The sequence below is a fragment of the Sinohyriopsis cumingii genome, chromosome 18 (genome assembly GCF_028554795.1).
Source record: "Sinohyriopsis cumingii isolate HCF-2022 chromosome 18, ASM2855479v2, whole genome shotgun sequence".
NCBI lineage: Eukaryota > Metazoa > Mollusca > Bivalvia > Unionida > Unionidae > Sinohyriopsis > Sinohyriopsis cumingii.
The window spans coordinates 9,143,162-9,165,219 of NC_142978.1; the positions used below are offsets into that span (position 1 = coordinate 9,143,162).

The following is a 22,058-nucleotide window of genomic DNA, read 5'->3' on the forward strand; positions in this document are numbered from 1 at the left end:
CAGTCAGACTGGATGAATGAGTGACGCTTGAGTAACTCGATTAATTGGAACAGCTCTACTTGTGTGGCTGTTATGACTCTGTTGTCACAAACTACGTAATAGAAAGAAACAAAACCAACAAGTTTTGTAAAGCTTAATAAATAATTTAATTATCAGTCATAAATTAAAATGTGAGAGAACTTATAGTAGTATTATGAAATGAATCCAAAATAATCCTGATAAAGCTCAGTTTAAAGTACAAAAGATTGAAAAGTTCCATATAAATTTCAAACCTGGAATTGTACTGGTCAGCCAATAATCATAATGTTGTTAAGTTGGCAATGTCCAAAACTCCTTTGAATAGTTCACAATAATTCCAGAATATTATAGTCCAAATAATGAGCACTTTCTATTTTTACTGAACAGTCCAAACAAATGTTTTTCCTCTTGCATAAAGTCATGTACAACATAAAACATATCTGCAGACTTCCAACAGGAACACAAGAAATGAGGATGACTCCAAAATAGGAACGAATCTGTTTGCTGACTTCTCTCATTATATAAACCTTCTATTACGACTATATTTTACAACATACTCCACATGACAGATCTTACTACTCAATTTAACTTGACCTTACCTAATCATGTGACCTAACCCAACCAATGAGAAGTTACTGAATTCTTCTTGAACCTTCCAAAACCCCAACATCCAGTGACAAATTAAGCCAAAGATATTTTAAAGTCTTATTACTAAGATTATCAATAATAATTGCCAGAGCGTCTTTTTATGGATCCTGTGTAATACTATGCTCTTAACACATTAACTCCTAGCGACGACTTAATGGGGCAGGAGGTAGTAACCTACTGACGAGCTCTGTAGCATCATGATCATGCACGATACACTAAAGTGGGTGGTATTATAGAAAGGTAGACAGATGTAGCTCTACAATGATACCAAATAATCTAGAATATCTAGTTGCACTACAAAATACAGAAGAAAAAAAAACCTCATGTTTTGGACCCGACTTTTTTTAAACCCAATATTGGCCTGTGGTCAGAATCTGATTTTGTGTCCAGATTTTAGAATTTTTGGTCTCAGATCTAAGGCAAACCAGTACGAACTGCAAACAGACAGATGAGCCTTTGCAAAAAGTAGGATAAGATGGGCATTTGGAGTAAAGAGTGGTCTCCATACAAAAATAATGGCTTCATTTAGCAACCAAAAATAAATGAAAAAAGAACTCCAACTTTTACCCTTCTGCTCATGCGCGTGTCAAATAGCCCATGAAAAACGATGTTTCTAACACAACTAGGCAGTATGTTATTGAAAGATCACCGGGGATTTGGTTATTTTTGGATCTGTTCAGAAATAGCTTTCAAAATGTGTTTCCTACTCGATTTTCAGGCAAAATTAACAAAAACCTCCAGGGGTTAATGTGTTAACAGATTCAGGTCATGTAGGCAAAATCTAACTAAAGATATTTTGCACAATTGATAGCCATGAGTAAAAATTACAAAAATTAGATTCAAATCATGTACCAGGAGTTACAACAAATATAGATTTAAACAATAGTGACACAAAATTTCATCAGATTCTCTGCAATAACAATTACAAAGTTATGTAATTGTTATTGCAGAGAATTTGATGTAATTTTGTTCAAGTATATATATCATGACTAGACAGTGTGTTGTGGATCATAATTACACCTATTCCTATAGGTCTGTGTCATGTCAAGGAAAATGCAATTCTTTGACTTGTATACTTATCCAGAGTATGACTTTCAAATCACTGAAGACATGTTAATGAAATATATTCAGTTTTATATCTATGTATGGTGTGTCGCATATCTAAGCCATGATCCCTACCTCAAGGTGAAGATCATAGGAGGGGGAAATGCAGCTCTGATTTGCATTCTTGTCAGGTGTATAACTTTGGATATATATTTTATTGTAACTGTAGATATTTTAATGAAACTTTAACCAGTTTTTTGTCACATACAATAACATGCTCCCAGCTTCAAGGTCAGGGTCATGGCAGTGGAAAATATATTTATATCAGTGACCCATTTCTGTGTATGGGTATAACTTTTGAACCAACGAAGTTATTTTTATGAAGCTTTAGCCTTTTATATCTCTTGGCTTGAATGTCTTGCTTATTCAGTTATACACCTTTCTCAAGGTCAAGATCACATCAATGGATAATACAGGTCATTGACCTGTTTTCACATCCAGAAATGTCCCTTTAATGCCCACAGATATTCTGATGCATCTTGAATAGGTCCACACCTAATCACACATTTGTCTATTTCCTTGCTGAAAGATCAAGGTCATGAGTAGGGCAAAGGTTGTTAGGTGTGCTATTTGAGGTGCTTTTGTGGGAGCATTTAAGTGGCCTCACAGCTTGTTGGTGAGGGCATGGTGCTCAGGGTCAAGTTGTTTATGGTCCTTAGTATATACTGCTCTAAAAACTTTTAAGGGTTTGAAGTAACAGTTGAGAAGAAGGACATCTTATCTATTGATTGAATTACACTTTAATAACAAAATGGCTTACTATGAGGCAAAAATGTCACTATCTTTTTTTAAAGTTCTTGGTATTAAATATTTTCTGTTGCATTTTCAAATCTTGTTATTTGGTTCTTTGTTATGCGTCTAAACTATCTTCTGATATGTCTAGCCACAAATAGAATGGGTGGGTATGTGAGAAAGCTTGCCAGTAGCTTCTCGTGGGGTGGTGGTTCTTTCTGGGGTTTTTCCGAGTTCTTCCTCCACCATTAATACTGGCCACCATGTATAGCCTATTGTGTGCTGAAAAATGGCATTAAACCCAACAACAACAACAACAACAACAAATAGAATGTACTGCTTAGTCCTAGATATGAAACCGTATACATTCAGAATCCAAACTTCATTCCACCTTTTGCGATATGAATTCAACCTTACTTAGAAATGGCAAAAATCATTATTGGAAATGTAAAAAATTCTGTATTCCCAAATGACCACAGAGGTTATTTAAACCTTCCAAATAATGTTTGACATTTGCCAATTCAGAATGTTCTAACAAATCATATTTTTTCAGAGTATGAAGGAATGAAATCAGAGCTTCTGATAGTAATCATTTGTACCTGTACATAGTTTGAATGGTGGAGACATAGTTTGAGCTTCCATTGCAACACAGTATGGTTACATCTCAAGCTGGTTACTGGATAAAGCCTCAGTTTATGCTGCATAAATTAAAGACGTGCTTAAAGTTTTTAGCTATTTTGAAATGTCTCAAAAGTACCAATTACATGTACATCATCTTTTCAGATTCCCTTCCACATTGAAAGCTCTGCAGAACCTTAAATCTGACAAACCTGTTAAAGTTCTAGATATTATAGAAAGATGATCTTCTCATAGAATCTTGGAAAAGTATTTTGCATTGTTTATTACCTAGTTGTTGTTGTTGTTCTGGGGTTTAACGCCATTTTTCAGCACAAGATAGGCTATACATGGTGGCCATTATAACTGGTGGAGGAAGAACCCTGGAAAACCCAGGGAAGAACCACCGACCCACGAGAAGCTACTGGCTGGCTTTCCCACGTACCCACACTAGCCGAGCCTTGGACTCGAACCCACGCAGACAGAGGTGAGATGGCAGTGATCCAGAACGGTGAGCGCTTTAGACCACTTGGCCACTCGGGGGCCCTACTGCCTAGTCACATTGGCATAAATGGCAATGAAAGGACATATAAAGCAGCCAAAGCTACCATGCATTCACCTATTTTCAAATGGAAAATATGATGTACTGATTTCAAATATTGTATAAACTGGTTGTTTGTCTGACTAGGCAGAATATGTGGAACATCAAAACAACTATCGGAGAAAAGCATTCCTTTGTTTGGAGCAGGTAGGAAAGATGAGATGGTATTGTGCCTTCAAACAAGCCGCTACGTCATCCATCTTTGGCATCATATAATTGCTTCTCCTCATCAGAAACCATGTTGGCATGGGGTTTCACAAGAAGACTTTTTATGATGTCTAGTTATTCCTAAATTAAAATGGTACCAATCTGACATCATAATAATGGCCACCATGACTGCCAAAAAGTCAGTTTTGACCATGGGATTCTCACCAGATGACTTCTATTGATGCCTAAATGAAAATGGTGATATCTGACTTTTAGTATGGCCACAATGGCAGTCATTTTGAAAATCTTATCACTGCTTCAGACTGGAAATTCTTATCAGTATGGGGTTTTCATCAAAAGACTTCCTATGTTGAGCAGCTGGTAGTAAATAGAAATGTTGCTGATCTGACATCAGACATGGTTACCATGGCAGCCATATTGAAAATCTTGCAACTTCTCAACAGAAAGTCATATTGTTATGATATCTAGTTAGTTCTAAATTATAGTGGCACCAATCTGACCACAAGTGTGGCCATTTTGAAAATTTTGTTATTGCTACTTCTTCTATCATTTTGATGGAAGTACTCCTTATGATGTTCATTTGTTACTTAATTAATGTTGAAATGACATTCAATATGGCCACCATGGCCGATCTTGAAAATATCATTACCGATACCCCATAATCACATATGGTTTCACCAAAAGACTTCTGATGATATATATTTAATCTTAAATGAAAATGGTGCTGAGCTTAACATTACATACGGCTGCCACAGCAGCTAATTTGAAAATCTTGTTATTGTTTACAAATATTACTCGTGCTTTCAGCAAGTCATGAGTTAAAGTGAAGAAATGGTTTTATCTTGAATTCCTGGAAACTATTTTTGGCCAGTAGAGCACCAATCCCCTTTTTTTTGGCACTTTTTTCTTTCTTCTTGACATAAGGACACTGTTTACTAGTACAGTTTATTTCTATCCTGTCTCGCGTGTCACATTCATCTACTTCACATGACATAAGTTGAGTGGCACATTGCTACTTTAGTTGCTTGCATGATGTCATCAGGTCCGTGATGTAACAATCATATGCTTGTTTTGATATTGGTTTAATGTGAGTAATTCATTAATGTATGTTTTAACCATGTTTCCACATTGATGCAGATTTCTGCTGACATATGCAGAATGTTGTACACTCTTGCTAAATATCAACTATATTCTGAGATGTTCAAGAAGGCCAAAATCTTCGCCACTCAGTTTTATTCCACTCAATAACTGTTGAATGATTTAATGGATTAGAATCAAATTTGACCTGAGGCTTTACATAAAGACCTTAGTCAGGATTGATTTTGAGTTTTAGTCACGGTTTGGCTTAGAGCTTTGTTCATAAATTTTGGTTATATAAATTTTGGTTCAGGACCTCATGGATTAAAACCAAAGAAGATTTTTTACAAGAAAACCTAAATCAAGTTTGAATTGAATGTTTTTTGTGCAAAATTGTATGGCGCATCAGCCCCTGATTCACTTTGAATATTGCCCTTCAATTGCATCATATTGTAAGGAGTTTCCTTGCCATATAGATACATTTCTAGTTGTTTTCCAAAGTAAAAAATATAAACGTTTTGCCAGAAATATACTTTTTTATGAATTTTTATAAAATTAAGCTCAGATTACTAATTTTGGTAAAAAACCTTGAAAGAACTTTGTAATCAATTTAAATACAGCAAAATCTTTGAAATTAGTTGCTATTATTTAGGATCTGTCAAGCTGAAAATTGATTTCTGTCTCCATGGAAGGATTCATCATTATGTACACCCACTGGCTAACTGTGCATCAGTCTCAATTACAAAACCTGATTATTGTAGCAGTGCTATAATGCTATGTAAATTGCTCTCAACACGAGATCATCGTAATCGGCTAAAGATGGGGTACTACTGTCACATACATTCTAAAATGTCAGAATTTTGCCATGATACCGCACAATCGGGCTAATAAACACCAGTGAGAATAAGTATACATAGAAAATAATCGCACCCAGACTGGAACTAATTCTGCCAGTCCTCATTCAGACCTAGCTACCATTGCTTACATTTAAAAAATTCCTTTAAATGACTTTAAAATTTTTATAGAAAATGTCATGGCATGAAGACCATTTGAATTTGTATAAATGATCAAATCTAAAAATCATCATTGCTAAAATTATAAAAACCTTTAAATTACCTGAACAGAATTTGATCATTTTTGACTAAAGTATACTAGCACAAAGACCCTTTAGATTTTTTAAAAATGATTCCTATCCACCATAAAATATGGCATCCAATTACCAATTTCTTCCCCAAAACTGCTGAAAAGAATTTGACAAAATTTGAAGGATCCTGGCAAGAAGACTTTTAAAGTTTGCACAAAATGATGCCAGTCTACCACCAATTATTTAAAGTCACCTTTACATAACTAGAAGTAACGATTTCTTTAGAATCAATAAATAGAATTCAATCAAACTTGACATAAAGCTTCCAGTTATAAAGACCTTTGAAGTTTGTGTGATTTTGATTTTTTTAACGTAGCTTTAAAACAGTTTCAGTCATATTGATATGATGTCTGCAGTGTGGCAGTTTACAGTGATGTCTAGCATTGGGGCATCATGCAGCATGATGTCCCACTCAGTCACATTATCCTGACACCAGGCCGACCAGTCTTAACACTAACCTCTTAATGCTGAGTGCCAAGTGAGGCAGCTGTTAGTACCATTTTTTATAAGTCTTTGGTATGACTCTGCCAGGGATTGAACCCATCACCTCTAGCATCCGAGGTGGACAATAACCACTAGGCCACCAGAGCGGTCCTTTGAAGTTTGTACAAATAATGCTGATCAGTCATCAAATATAACTGCCCTTACCAAAATTAGTAACACATTGGAATGACTTCTCCAAGACCAATAAATATATTTTAATATAAAATATGAAGTGCTTTTAAATTTGTACAAATCATACCGATCTGGCATCAAATACAGCTGTTGATACTAAGAAAGTCCAGACATCGAGTCCCTTCAGCATTGGAACAATATTGTTATTGTTGATGTTGTAGGGTTTAACGCCATTTTTCAGCACACGATAGACTATACATGGTGGCCAGTATTAATGGTGGATGAAGAACCCGGGAAAACCCCAGAAAGAACCACCAACCCACGAGAAACTACTGGAAGCTTTCTCACAAACCAACATTGGCTGAATCCAAGACTCGAACACACACAGACAGGTGAGATGGCAGTGATCTATAGCGGAAAGAGCTTTAGAACACTCGGGGAATGATGTTGCTAATTTGCTATAAAATATATGGTTGAAGATACAAAAACTTGAGAAATCTTGAAACAGTTGAAGTGATCAGCATTGGATGAAATTTAGAAAACATCCTACTATCCCTAATATCTTGACTAACTGCTCTTGCGTTTGGTTATTAGATAGATATCAGCCAAGAGAGCAGTATCAGGCCAGCCTGGGCCTCTTGCTCTTTTTACTTTTTTTAGAACTTAACTTTTAATCATCATTAAATTGCCAGTGTTTTGCTGTTGTGCTTTAAAACCAATAATACATGTGTGCTGTACTTGATATATTACATCAGTTCCTCACTTCATATGCTTTTAGACTGTATTGTATGGTAGTGTGTTGACACTTGAGACTATATTGTATGGTAGTGTGTTGACACTTGAGACTATTGTATGGGAGTGTGTTGACACTTGAGACTATATTGTATAGGAGTGTGTTGACACTTGAGACCATATTGTATGGGAGTGTGTTGACACTTGAGACCTTTACAACAAAATAGGTGTTGCTCAGCCCTATTTTAAAAGAAAAAAGCCACTAGCAACAACATAAACTTTGTATCATCCTATAGAGCATGTTTGACGACCTGATGAAAAATGTAAAATAATTTACCATCAGACTTAAATGCAAATACTTATCGATAGTCTATTATATTTTTGGGATAGTAAGCCGACATGTTATCAGTTAATGTGTTTTTGTGCATGCAGTTAAGCTAAACATAATTGTGATATGAATTTCCATGGCCTTCCTTCTTCCTTCCTTTTGTCCTTCTGTTCCCTATTTCCCTTCTGCACAATATAGGTAAACCACTGATTTTCTGGCAATGGATGGTCCGGCACCTCTTTTAGTCCATACAAAATTATGACAGGACACTTTAAATTTCCAACACTGCCAAATTAGTTTACAGGGCGCACACTTGGATTGTTTACACTGAAATTGTTGGTGGTGATAATTGTATTTTCTGCGATTCATAGCTTATTTTACTTATATTTAACTCTAGCAATGGCTTTTAAGAAAGATGCAAGTGTCGGTAGTGGCGTCAAGTATAAACACCAGTCAATATTAATACAAGAGAAAGTAGAACTGGTGAAAAAACTGGACCGTGGTGTTTCCGTGTTAAAGCTGTGTGATACATATGATCATCTGTTTATGATATAAAGAAACATAGGGACAAAATATTGAAATTCTACTTAGACAGTGATTGAAAGAAGCAGATGAACACTAGAAAAACTATGAATGATGGTAAGAGTACCGAGTATGATGGAATGGTTTGAGAATGTCAGAGTGATAATGGACCAGGCTCAGTTGTTTCATAAAGAACTTAAATTAGAACATGAGTGTGACTATAGTGAAGGATGGCTTCGAAGTTTCAAGAAGCGTCATGGAATTTCCACGCATAAAGTGTGTTGAGAAAAACGGTCCGCAGACTATGAAGCTGCAGAGTTTCTGGACAAATTTTATAACCTTGTAGCTGATGAGCCCTCAGTCCTGAGCAGGTGTATAATGCAGATGAAACTGCATTATATTGGCAATGCACACCTAGAAGGATGCTAACAATGGAGGATGAAGAAGGGGCTCACAGGATTCAAACAGTCTAAGGATATAGTTACCATCTTAGGATGCCCAAATGCAGCAAGCATGCACATATGTAAACCACTGGCAATAGGAAAAAGTATATGCCCAAGGGCTTTGAAAGGTGTTAATATTTTCCCAGTAACATACCATGCTAATAGAAATGGCTGGATTACCACCATGGTTATGTTAGAATGGTTTCTCATGCTTGGCTTTGGATCGTATTCCTCCACACTAGGTCCCTCTTCTTTGCCTCTCATCAATTGTGTTAAGATCTTGTGTTTTATTCCCTTCGTCTTTCGTTCTGCAGACAGAAGCCTCTCTGGCATGCCACAGATGTCACTGGTAACACCAACACAATTACAGCTAGGACTGCAAAGTCTGCAAATACATATCTGTACTCTTGAAGCAGAGTTGTACAGGCTTCTTTTAGCGTGCACTTCAATGATTTTATGACTTCCTAGCAAGTAGATGGTCTCTAAATGTCTCATGCCTAGAAAATTTGGAACTTAGCAGATTAGAAAAACCAGTAGTTGCCATTGAGTTTAATGTCCACATTCTTTACATCGATAGCATATAGTTCTTGTTTGTCCATTAGAATGAATTTTGTCTATAAAAGGAATTTTGCTTATATTCCAAATGCTAAGCCAAACATCACATACTTTATTACAATTGGCTACTGTCCCATCTGAACTATCAGTTCTAGCAACTTTAGCACAGTTCTGAATCTCATTAAAATTTTCATCAGTTTTCCATTTAACCCCAAAATACTTATACAAATTTGCATACAGCATTTTGTCCAAATCTTGACTTCAACATAGGATGCAATATTTATACAGCTCCAATCAGAAATGAACACAATAACAGGGATCAAGCTGGGCTACGCCAATGTCTCAAATTGTGATTTTTTGTTTTCCTTGGTAGCAACAAATTATACCATCTGGCGATAGTTTTGGCTGATAAAAACTGTATATACAGTCTTGGGTTTGGAGTGGAGAAGTTCAAAGGCACCTTGATAGGAAGCCACCAACATGGATATAAATATGCTTTGGAATCTATTGTTACATAAACAAATCAATGTTTCATATTGACAAACCACCCTGACAGTGCATTGTTGTATCATAATCTGCATATGCTGATGTTTGGCCTTGGTACTGTATGCTGTAATATAATGAAAATAACCATGCAACTGACTAACTGTAATTGACCACCTCTGAAAGTGGAAATAGGAAATGACTAGTCAACCAGATGACAGCAGTTTAAAAATATAATGTACCAGACAAAATAGTTTTTCTGCAACTTCAAAGAAAACTGATTACCTTTGAAGCACAGATATGCTAAGCAAATGTTAAAAAATTCTGTCTCAGTGTTCTACAATTAATTGATGCTGCTGCAACAAATGGGTATATGTTTTGTCCTTCAAAGAGTTCCTTTAACGGCACCTTCAGTAACACGTGCACCTTCATCAAAGCAAGCCAACTACGTTTGATCAGAGGATGTCAGCAACAAACTTAAATAAAAGCATTGACTTATTCATAGTGATTAGAACATATTTATTGAGTTGCGAAAGTTTCCTGTTTATAACCAAAAATTGTGCGTACAGAGGACTCCTGCGTTTGTGTTTTTCTGCATTCCAGATAAAAAAAATTGCATCAAAATATGTTTACTTTAGTGTTTCTGAGATCTCTGGAAAGATCAGAACACATGAAACAACTTCGCTTGGATGAAATGTTTAAAAAGATAGCCAAGAAGAATGTGTATCAGAGCAGTGCATCTGAAGATCCTGTGGCTTCAATTTCAAGTACCCCGTATGTCCCACCTGCAGCATCAGAAGTCCATGGTGAAGATACCAGCTATGTAACAGACAGTAATCCTGACAGCCCTCAACTTCCAGACCTTTTTAATTAACTCAACAGTTCCAGTAAAATTAAAAAATTTAACACTTTGGGAGTGGTTGTATAGCAACATTCTTTGCAAGTACAGTAATTAATAATCCAGTTTCAGTTATACCAGTATTATTGAATTATTATTACGTGACCTTGGTTGGTCAGGCAAAACTGTTAATCCGGCAATGCTTTGGAACCAAGGGTGCCAAAATATTGATGGTTTGCCTGTACCTAAGTTCCTCCACCATCTGCCATTTCTAGACTTGGTAAATAGCTTGCATTTGGAGCAAGGAAAAAACCTTTTGAATTTGGAATCAAAGATCCAATGTCAAGGTCAATACTTCTGAAGGAAAAAAAGGATACCATGTAATATCAGTAGTTAACATCACAGACACTGGACCAAACAATATGGATGGCATTACATGGCCTAAGGAAGAAGCCTATTGATTTTGCAGTCAAAATGATAAAGCCATGGTTGTGGTGATTGAAAGAAGAAAATGGTTTAAGCACAATAACTTTCGTTCTGACTATCACTAACTTGGATTAAATTATGTGGGTGACTCGCACTTGGACAGAACGAAGAAAGGTCACAATGACAGTCTCTGACAAATGTAAACTGGTTTCTGCACTAATGGTTGACTCTTGACCATAGACCCTGGGTATAAACTTGGGGTACAAAGGTAGTCTATTGATAGTTGTCGCTGTAGCTGAAATAAGAAAATGAGTTTTGTATGATTTTAGCCCTTGATGAAAGTTTGTGGAATGCTTGTATTTAAAGTTTTGAAGATTCCTATTGATTTGGGGGGTCAAATGTCAAGGTTATGGTTTTTAAAAATAAAAAATGGATATTGAACAAAAACTTTTTCTTCAGACTAAGTTGTGACTGTCTTGCACTTATGGTAATCTGGAGACCAATGTCCAGAGTTGACACTTATTTTTGTCATGAAAAAAGACAAACAAAAAGAGACACACACACAGTAACAACAACAACTACTACTACAAAGAGAATGAAACTTTGTTACATTTTCAACGGTTTTAGAATTTGACAAGGAAAGCCACATATAATAGAAAACAAAACATGCTTAACGCATTAACCCCAGGAGGTTTTTGTCGTTTTCGTCTGAAATTCAAGTAGGAAACACATATTTGGATTCAAATGGTCACTGGTCATGGTATGGTAAGTTTAATGCAAAATAAGATTGGTTTTAGCACAATATAATTTTATTGTAAAGTTTTCTAACAGGTAAATATCTATAAATAAACTAGTGAAGCAACAGAAAATCTAAAACTGAACATGACATAGTTTATAGTGTATTTAATAATTCATGATAGCACTATTTTTTGTCATTCTTTCCATGGCACATGCATTATGATTAATGACATGTATCAACCTATATAAATAGCTTAATCTTAAATTCTGCTTGCCAGGGGAGAGAATCCATTTCTTCAACCTTGTTCCATCCTTTTTTATGATTGCATGGCTGGGTGGGTAAAGGTGCATGTACTTGATTCTGTCTTGGAATGAATTATGATTCAATGTATATTTGCATTTGTATTTCAGATTGAAATAAAGAAGGCTGTGTTACATTTCCAAGACCTTAAGATTCCAGACAAAGGAAACTATACATGTGTTGTCAGTAATGAATTAGGTCGACTTGAATTTACTTATGTTCTAGATGTGATAGGTAAGTGGGCTGATTTTTATACCATTAGATTATAATATAACATTATATAGAATCATTATATAGAATCATTCTATGAAAGACACAGGAAAATGGTAACCAGTTGTTATTGTCAAAATTGTTTCACCACAAGTTTTGTAATGGTGTCTAGTTTCTCCTAAGTGAAAATGGTGCTACTATTACATCCAATATGGTTACCACAACGACAAATTTGAAAACCTTATTACTCAAGAATTTCAGAACTGGTTTCAGCTCCTAGCAGTTAAAATAAGAATGTTTTTTTTTAATTCCTGGATATTCTTATTGGACAGTAAAGCATCAGTCCTTCAGTGGACCTTTTTATTTTAAAAAATTTGTGTATTACAGAAAAACACATAAGGTAAACAGTTGAAATTTGATATGCATCCTTTTATGGTGTGTGTGTTTCTATATATATATATATATATATATAGAGAGAGAGAGAGAGAGAGAGAGAGATGATTAAATTATTATACCATTGTAAAAACAGAAAAGGTGTAAAAAAGTTAAAAGTAAAATTCAACAACATTATCAGATTATAACAGTGTTCTTGCATAGTCTTTTGTGAAAAAAGAGATTATTACATTTCAGTTTTGGTTATTTTGATTTTCTTGATTATTTTTTTAATGACACTTTGTATTTTGTCCCATTTGTCAACCAGAGAAGGTGTGGCCATTGAATGTCGTGGGGCCTAACAACATGACAGTTTATGAAGGTCAGGATGCGGAGTTTTTCTGCCGGGCCACAAATGACCTCAGGGCCAGGATAACCTGGCTCAAGAAACCAAATGAGATTGAGTTAGGAAATCCACGTCCAGCTGTAAGTTCTATCAGATACAGAGAACCACACAATTTTGCATTCAGCTAGTTTTTTGCTGACCTAAACCTTGAACGTATTTTGCAACCTATACCTTAACACATTAACCCCTGGTGACGAGTTTAAGTGACAGAAGGTAGTAGCCTTCTATTGAGCTCTGTAGCATCAAGGTCATGTATGATACACTAAAGTGGATGGTATAATAGAAAGATGGACAGATGTAGCTCTACAATGATACCAAAAAATCTGGAATTTCTATTTGCACTTAAAATACAGATAGAAAAACCTCATTTTTTTGAACCCGATTTTTTTTTATAACCCAAAATTCGCCCATGGTCTGAATCCGATTTTGTGTCTGGAATTTAGACTTTTTGGTCTCAGATCAAAGGCAGACTGGTATGAACTGCAAACAGACAGATGAACCTTTGCAAAAAGTAGGATAACATGGGCCTTTGGAATAAAGAGTGGTTTCGACTTTTACCCTTCTGCTCATGCGCGAGCCAGATAGCCAATGAAAAACGATGTTTCTGACACAACTAGGCAGTATGTTATTGGACTATCACCTGGAAGTTTGTGTTTTAGGATTTATTCTGAAATAGCTTTCAAAATGTGTTTCCTTCTAGAATTTCAGACAAAAATGACAAAATCCTCCAGGAGTTAATGTGTTAATGAGTGTATTTTAATGACGTCACCAAATTTGAATATTCCTTGCATATTTAATCACTTGTGCATCGACACTGCACATAAATTACAAATTTAGCGATACCATGACGATTTGTGAAAAAATTAAGAATTCCTTGTTAACACATTAACCTCTGGTGACAAGTTTAAGTGGCAGGAGGTAGTAGCCTACTGCTGAGCTCTGTAGCGTCAAGGTCATGTATGATACACTAAAGTGGGTGGTATTATAGAAAGGTAGCGAGATGTAGCTCTACAATGATAACAAATAATCTGGAAGTTCTGGTTGCACTACAGTCAGAGGGAAAAACCTCCTTTTTTGGACTCATTTTTTTTCTACCCAAAATTTGCCAGTTGTCAGAATCTGATTTTGTGTCTGGATTGTAGACTTTTTGGTCTCAGATATAAGGCAGACCGGTATGAACTGCAAACAGACAGATGAACCTTTGCTAAAAGTAGGATAAGATGGGCATTTGGAATAAAGAGTGCGCTCGATACGAAAATAAAGGGTCCGTTAAGCAAAAAATAGAAAGAACTCCAACTTTTACCCTTCTGCTCATGCACAAGCCAAATAGCCATTGAAAAATGATGTTTCTAACACAACTAGGCAGTATGTTATTGGAAGATCACCTGGAAGTTGGTGTTTTAGGATTTATTCAGAAATAGCTTTCAAAATGTGTTTCCTACTCGAATTTCAGACGAAAACGACAAAAACCTCCAGGGGTTAATGTGTTAAGTAGAAAAAAGCTATTTTGAGGCCCTTGAGGAAAATGAAAATCATATATCTAATTGTTCTCACAATTTTCACGGAACCAAAAAGAAAATGTTATGATCATGCATTGTTTATGCCAAATTTCTGTGTCAGACTTTTTTAGTAACTGAACATTTAATTGGAAATTACTCATTCCATTCGAAATAAGGAGATGAATTTCTAAATATTGGAGGGATGTAACAAACAAATAATATCTGGATTTGCAGATTGATGTTTTTCTCATTTAGTTATTTGAAACAGTGGCTTGAATCCCATAAATGCATATTCTGAAATAGACCCTGATGTGCAACTGTATAGTTTATGTTTTGCAAGTTTAGGTACACTTTATGAAACAGAGATTTCAATCCGTTAATATGATTAGGCCTGGTGTCAAGTTTGTGGAAAGCATCGTGCATTCAACCTGTTTGATGTTACCATATGTGAGAATTTAAAGTTTGTATATGGTCCAACATCTTCAACATGGTGGGTCTCATGGACCAAAAAGTAATAGTTTGTGAGATAGATATATATATATATATATATATATATATATATATATATATATATATATATATATATATATATATATATAGTAATTGTATTATAATTGTTGAACTGACTTCTTTTGTTAGAGCTAGCCAAAGCAAGAATGACCTAATGACATGTAGTTGGATCAGTCTGGTGTAGGGACAAAATCAGAAGAATCTACAGCTGTCTTAAAACTCCAATTTACTTAAGGGTCCGGAGGATGGATTGATTATTTAAGGAAACTGTTTAAATGATATAGCCATATAGATAAGTCAACACTTGAATAGCCAAACACATGAAGTAAAGCATGGAAGAAAACATATTAATTTACAAATCAGAGTAAATGTTACACAGATATGTATGTAATTCTTTGAAGATCAGCGGATCAGCTGAAAAATCATTCAGTAATTTTAACAATTATTTATTCGGGTTTAATGACAAAAGAAATAGCTCAGCATGAATACTGTACAGTTTTGATGTTCTTTTTACAGTATTTACAAGGTGTACCAGGCACACCAGAAGTTCTTTTGATTCAAAATGTAACACAGAGCGATGCGGGCCAGTATACATGTATGGCTGGAAATTATTATGGCTCCAAATACCAGGATGCATGGTTGGTAGTCCTTCCTCGAACAACAACAACAACAACAACTACTACAACCACAACTGTCAAACCAACAACTACCTCAGCTGCTGCCACCACCACAACTACCAAAAGAACATCAACAACCACCACCATTTCTTCTACTACCACCACCACAATACGACAACCATCTGTCACAGAGAAGATGAAAAAGAAGGACAAAGATCGAAAGAAAAAGAAGGAGAGGAAAGACAAAAAAAAGAAGAAAGAGAAAAAGAATCGTATTAAGGAGCCTGAAAATGTATTCCCTGATGAGAGATACGAGGAAGATAAAACAATAACATCTGACTTTGATAGTTACCCTGTATTTCCTGACACTGGTAAGATAAATCACTCTAAATTATTATGGCTGGTAATTTCCACATGCATAACACACTGATATATGGTAAAATATGTGGAGGGAATATTCAGTTTTAAGGAATGCTATTAAAAAAAATTATATTTTGGCAAGTCAGCCAAATGTTTTTGTCCAGTCCCCAGAGAAATCATTATAATGAAACTATAGCCAATTAAATATCATCTACAGACAATGTGTTACAGCAGAGGATGATGCAACTCTGAATTGTCTGGAGTATTAACTTGACTGACAATATTCTAATGAAACTTCAACTACTGTCATCACATACTATAGCCATGTTTCCTCTCATAGTCAGTTTAGTTTTTCATGCACAATAGTATGGTTTTATGACAGTAGGGTGAAGTGAATGTAGACAGATAAAAATTTATCATGTTTCAAATAATTACTTGAAAACTGTAGTTTTTGCTTAGTTTTAGTCAGATGATTACAAAACTATAAATAGGAAATCTCATTACATTTATTTTTAACATAAAATGCAACCAAGAAATATTTTAGTCTAAAGTCAGCAGCAGTTTCTTATATTTATGGGCTGACCTATTGGATGAAACAATTAATTTTATTGGACCTAGATGTTAGTGCATTATATTTAATAAGGCGGTGGGGGGTGGAGGGAATGTCGTCAGATCAATGCACGATTAAGTGAACTGCACTTTTTGGGCCTGATTAGATGAAATGACTCATTGGAGGGCAACTATTTTGCCTGAATCAAACCTTAACATGGACTCTGTATTGACTGTGGGTAATACATCTTTGTGCTTGGATGGCTCTTGGTGGGTCTAACAGCCTTCTGATGAAACTAGGTCACTGAGTATTTCATAATTCTGTGACTTTTGTTAGTTTCACAGTTAAGACAGTTTTCTGTGCTAGAGATGCAGTGCCACATTGATTGGCCTGCTTGACTCGTAACCAGACAGTTTTCTGTGCTAGAGATGCTGGGCCACATTGGTTGGTCTGCTTGATTCATAACCAGTGCTCCAGTAGCTTCTCGAGGGTCGGTGGTTCTTTCTGGTGTTTTCCGGGTTCTTCCTCCACCATTAATACTGGCCGCCATGTATAGCCTATCGAGTGCTGAAAAATGGCGTTAAACCCTAAACAACAACAACAACATAACCAGTGCTAGAGATGCAGTGCCACATTGATTGGCCTGCTTGACTCATAACCAGTGCTAGAGATGCAGTGCCACATTGGTTGGCCTGCTTGACTCATAACCAGTGCCAGAGATGCAGTGCCACATTGGTTGGCCTGCTTGACTCATAACCAGTGCTAGAAATGCAGTGCCACATTGGTTGGCCTGCTTGACTCATAACCAGTGCTAGAAATGCAGTGCCACATTGGTTGGCCTGCTTGACTCATAACCAGAACAGTGCAGATTTGAATCCTGTATAGATCATGGAGTGTTGGCAGCCATAGTGTGACTCATGGCAAAGCACTTTACTCCAGTGGACATTGTCAGAAATTCATATTTTTTATTTTCACCAGTACACATAGTGATATGCTTACTGTTTGAAACCCTTGGTTGTTGGGTTAATCTTTACCTTATAAGTGTTGATGAAAGGCCCATATTAGAAATATGAAATTTATGCAAGCTGTAAATAAAGGAAGTTTCAAAGTGGAAAATGTTACCTGTCATTGAAAAGATTAATTGTTTCATTTACTGATACACTGGTATTTGCTTGTAAGTTGAATTCAGCTGCAGACTACACAAATCCAGGTCATAAGACATGTAACAGCATTGGTTTTAACTGCTCCAATGGCCTAGTGGTTAGAGTGTCTGCTTCGGATGCAGGAGGTTGTGGGTTCGATCCCCAGCCAAGTCATACCAAAGACTTACAAAAGTGGTCCTAACAGAGCTGCCTTGCTTGGCGCTCAGCATTAAGAGGTTAGTGTTAAAACTGGTTAGCCTGGTGTCAGGATAATGTGACTGGGTGGGACATCATGCTACATGTCTGCGGCATGATGCCCCAGTGCTAGGCATCACTATAAACTGCCACAGTGCAGACATCCTAGCGATATGACTGAAAAATTGTTAAAGCTATGTTAAAAATCCAAATGACACATGGCATTGCTTTTTACATGCTTCTTTCATGTGATGAGCATACTAAGAAATTGCCATGTCACAAACTCAGAAAATAATCACAACTGGATTTAGTGGTGTTCAGACATGATTGATCCAGATTTCTGCGTTCTGATGTATTCAGTTGTATTTAAAATTTTACTACATAACTTGTGTTACAAAGGAAGAATTCACTCAAGAGCCATGCTGATTTTCCACTTCAATCTCCGGTTGCACTAAGTCTGCAACAAATGACCAGGATGGCTTCTGTATTTCAAAAGTGGGCATCAAATCTTGTGCTAACTTTTACAACTGCAGAGCAGACGTATGTTGTAATTCATAATTTTGTCATTTCTTTCCAAAAAGCCCATGATTCTCCTCCACCAGTCATTGTGATCATATCTACCGGTATAGTAAGGGAACCTTTTCTAGTACTTGGAGTGATAAGCTGATTTGTAGCCTTCAAACAAATTCATATAGTACAACAATTATTTGATAATGCATTTTTTTATTTAGAAAACAAAAGCAACAGCTTGTACATTTGCTGCAAGGTTTAAATTACTAAAATTACATCTGCCTGTTATAATCAATGTAAACAAAATTGCATTATTTTAACCATGATGATTTGCAAACTTTTGATAAGGTCCTGAATGTGATATAACCTTTTATGTGTTGATTTACTATTAAGTAGCAATTAGCCAGTCAGTTTTCTGTTCACTCTGGCGCTAAAGGTTCTGCAGCTTTTTGTCTTGAAGAGGACACTGGTCACTATGAAATTCACTTCATGATTCCTGGACTTCATTTTGTATTTAGGTCAGCTTTGTGGGGAATTCATGTACTTGTATTGTAACAGCAGGGAGGGGAGACATAGGTGTTCTTCAAAAACATTTTTTGTTGGCAGTTCTTAAATATAGGACTTTGAGACCTAGTTGCTGCTGTAATAGTGATAGTAACATTAGTTGCAGCTCATTTGAAGGAGACTGCTCCAGTGCCTAAGTGGTTAGAACATCTGCCTCAGATACAGGAGGTTGTGGGTTCAAACCTCTGACAAGCCATACCAAAGGCTTAAAACAAAATGGTACTACCAGCAGCCTCGCTTGGTGCTAATCATTAGGAGGTTAATGTTAGGACTGGTCAGATAGGTGTCAGGATAATGTGACTGGGTGGGACATGATGCCACATGTCTGTGGCATGATATCTGAGTGCTGGACATCACTATAAACTGCCACACTGCAGACATCATAGCGATATGACTGAAAAATTGTTAAAGCTACATTAAAAATCCAAATCACACACACACAGAAAACTTTTACCCATCTACAGAATATGCCTGCTTTAGTGGAGTCCAACTGCCAAAAACAGACTCTGTTCTGTTGGCACATAATTTGTTGGCAGATCGCATCGGTTTTGCTTCTTGTGATGATTCTTTTAACGAACTGCATAGAGCTCAATCTGCCAACACATTTTGCAACAGCAGATCTGGGTCTGTGCAGTTTAAAGATGGACTTGTAATGAATGAGTACTAACTTTACATCAACCTATGAATGGCAAGACATAGAGGTCACTTTTCTGTCAGTGATGGTGGTAATGAGATAATCATTAACAATGTTTAGAAGTGTTTGAAAGTCACATACTTTTTACATCATTGTCTGTATTCAGCTTAAACTTTGGGATAATTGACTGTATGCCTAAAATTGTAATGAGTATGGAAGGATATTGTATATGTCCAACTGTAAGGAACATAAAACCCTGATGTGAATCAAATAATGCTCCAACAGATTAGGTTCTGTGTCATTTGTTCAACTGATTACTCCTGCACATACCCAGCTTGGTCAGTTCATTATGTGATGGTAGATCGGGGTCTATGCAGGTTTGAGTTGGAATAAACTTATACCTGAGTATATATGATTCATGTCTGGCCCTAAAACACTTCATGTTTGACACTACATCTCATGGATCCCGTTTTCTTACAGTTTTAATAGAATTAGTGTGAAGCCTGTCCGCAGCAAATGGATGACATGCCTTTCTAGTGGTGGTTGTCGCATTAACATTCTGAGTCTGTACTGAGATAGAAGACTGCTGAGATTTATTTACAGACTTAATTTAAAGATTGATCTCTAGTTTGTAGATCACCGCTCCCATGGCCTAATGGTTAGAGTGTCCGCCTCGGATGCGGGAGGTTGTGGGTTCCATCCCTGGCCGAGTCATACCAAAGACTTACAAAAATGGTACTAACAGCTACCTCACTTGGCGCTCAGCATTAAGAGGTTAGTGTTAGGACTGGTTGGCCTGGTGTCAGGATAATGTGACTGGGTGGGACATCATGCTACATGTTTATGGCATGATGCCCCAGTGCTAGACATCACTATAAACTTTCACACTGCAGACATCGGAGCAATATGACTGAAATTGTTTTAAAGCTATGTTAAAAAATACAAATCACAAATCACTAGTTGGTAGATTAAAATGAGTAAAGTTTTGGGTCACCGAAAGAGTTTTTTTTACAATGAGAATCAATTGTAATATGACTCTCTAAGTCAAATGTTACATTAGATTAAATGGAATTTTGCCATGGCAGGACACTTTTACAAATTTATTTATTTCAAACATCCAGATTTTTAAAAATGTTTGCAGAGGTATTTTTAATATCACCCTTTTACTATCAGAAGAAATTTGTACATCAACATGGTTGTATTAAACCTGTAGCAAGTTTTTTTTACAGATTGTACCTAAAAGTACCGTATGTATTCACTTATACAGCGACTGCAAACAACAAAGATCTTGGTCTACCATAGCATAATGTACCTTTAGATCAGGGTATATGCTGTTTGTTTTACTGATTCCTCATAACATACTGCACAGACAGATCTGCTGGCGCATTATGTGATGGAAGATATGGGTTTGTGCAGTTTGCAGTTGGTCTCATAAGTAAGTATACATGGTATACCTAAAGTATGACACAATTCAGAATATTTTCTTATTTTTATAAAGCAAATGTGTCCTTATTTTGAAGATAAAAAAGTTATGTAAGGAAAGTGACAAAATTGGCTCAATTGTTTTGCAGAGCAACTGATTTTCAGCATCAGACTAAAACACTAGACAAAATGTCAGGTTGACCATGGACAATTTCACATCATGGTGTTTGGTTGTTTACACATTCAGTAAGACATCTGGTTGGCTGGTTGGGTTATTACATATTCAGTAAAGCATCTGGTTGGCTGGGGTTGGGTTGTTCACACATTCAGTAAGGCATCTGGTTGGCTGGGGTTTGGTTGTTTACGCATTCAGTAAGACATCTGATTGTCTGGTTGGGTTGTTCACACATTCAGTAAGACATCTGGTTGGCTGGTTGGGTTATTTACATATTCAGTAAGGTATCTGGTTGGCTGGGGCTGGGTTGTTCACACATTCAGTAAGGCATCTGGTTGGCTGGGGTTGGGTTGTTTACATAATCAGTAAGGCATCAGGTTGGTTGGTTGGGTTGTTTATCAGCTCATTAATTCTCAGCCTCATTTACGAGTGTAACCACCTCATGATGTTGATATGACTGAATGCTGTGTTGACTGGGCCATAAGGCCCCCTCCCAATATTTAAGCTTCCTATTGTACTGGTTTATATCTTACAGTGATTAGTATGTAGAATATATTAAGCACTTGGACACTTGAAAGTACTGGACAAAACTGGCTCAATGATATGCATAAATAAATTTTGGGAATTTTTCTTGTCGTTTGAAGTTTTGTCTTTTGTGGTTTTCTTTTAAACCATGCAGGGCAATGAAAACCTGGGATGGTTAGCTGGCTGGAAACATACTTTTCTTTTGGCTTTAGGATTGACAGTTTGGTCAAGCACTCTCTGATGGGAAGCATGTCTTTAAATGCCATTGACATAAGTACT

The 22,058-nt window shown here is 36.3% G+C and overlaps 1 protein-coding gene across 2 annotated transcripts in view; it reads left to right on the forward strand.

Annotated features, from left to right (window-relative positions):
- Positions 1 to 22,058, forward strand: part of LOC149776045 (uncharacterized) — a 162,875-nt gene that overhangs the window by 126,724 nt on the left and 14,093 nt on the right. For both annotated transcript variants that reach the window (XM_089942257.1, XM_089942256.1), the window contains exons 5-7: positions 12,199 to 12,322; positions 12,999 to 13,156; positions 15,602 to 16,073. In XM_089942257.1, the coding sequence (XP_089798383.1) occupies positions 12,199 to 12,322; positions 12,999 to 13,156; positions 15,602 to 16,073 (754 nt within the window). The remainder of the gene's footprint in view (positions 1 to 12,198; positions 12,323 to 12,998; positions 13,157 to 15,601; positions 16,074 to 22,058) is intronic.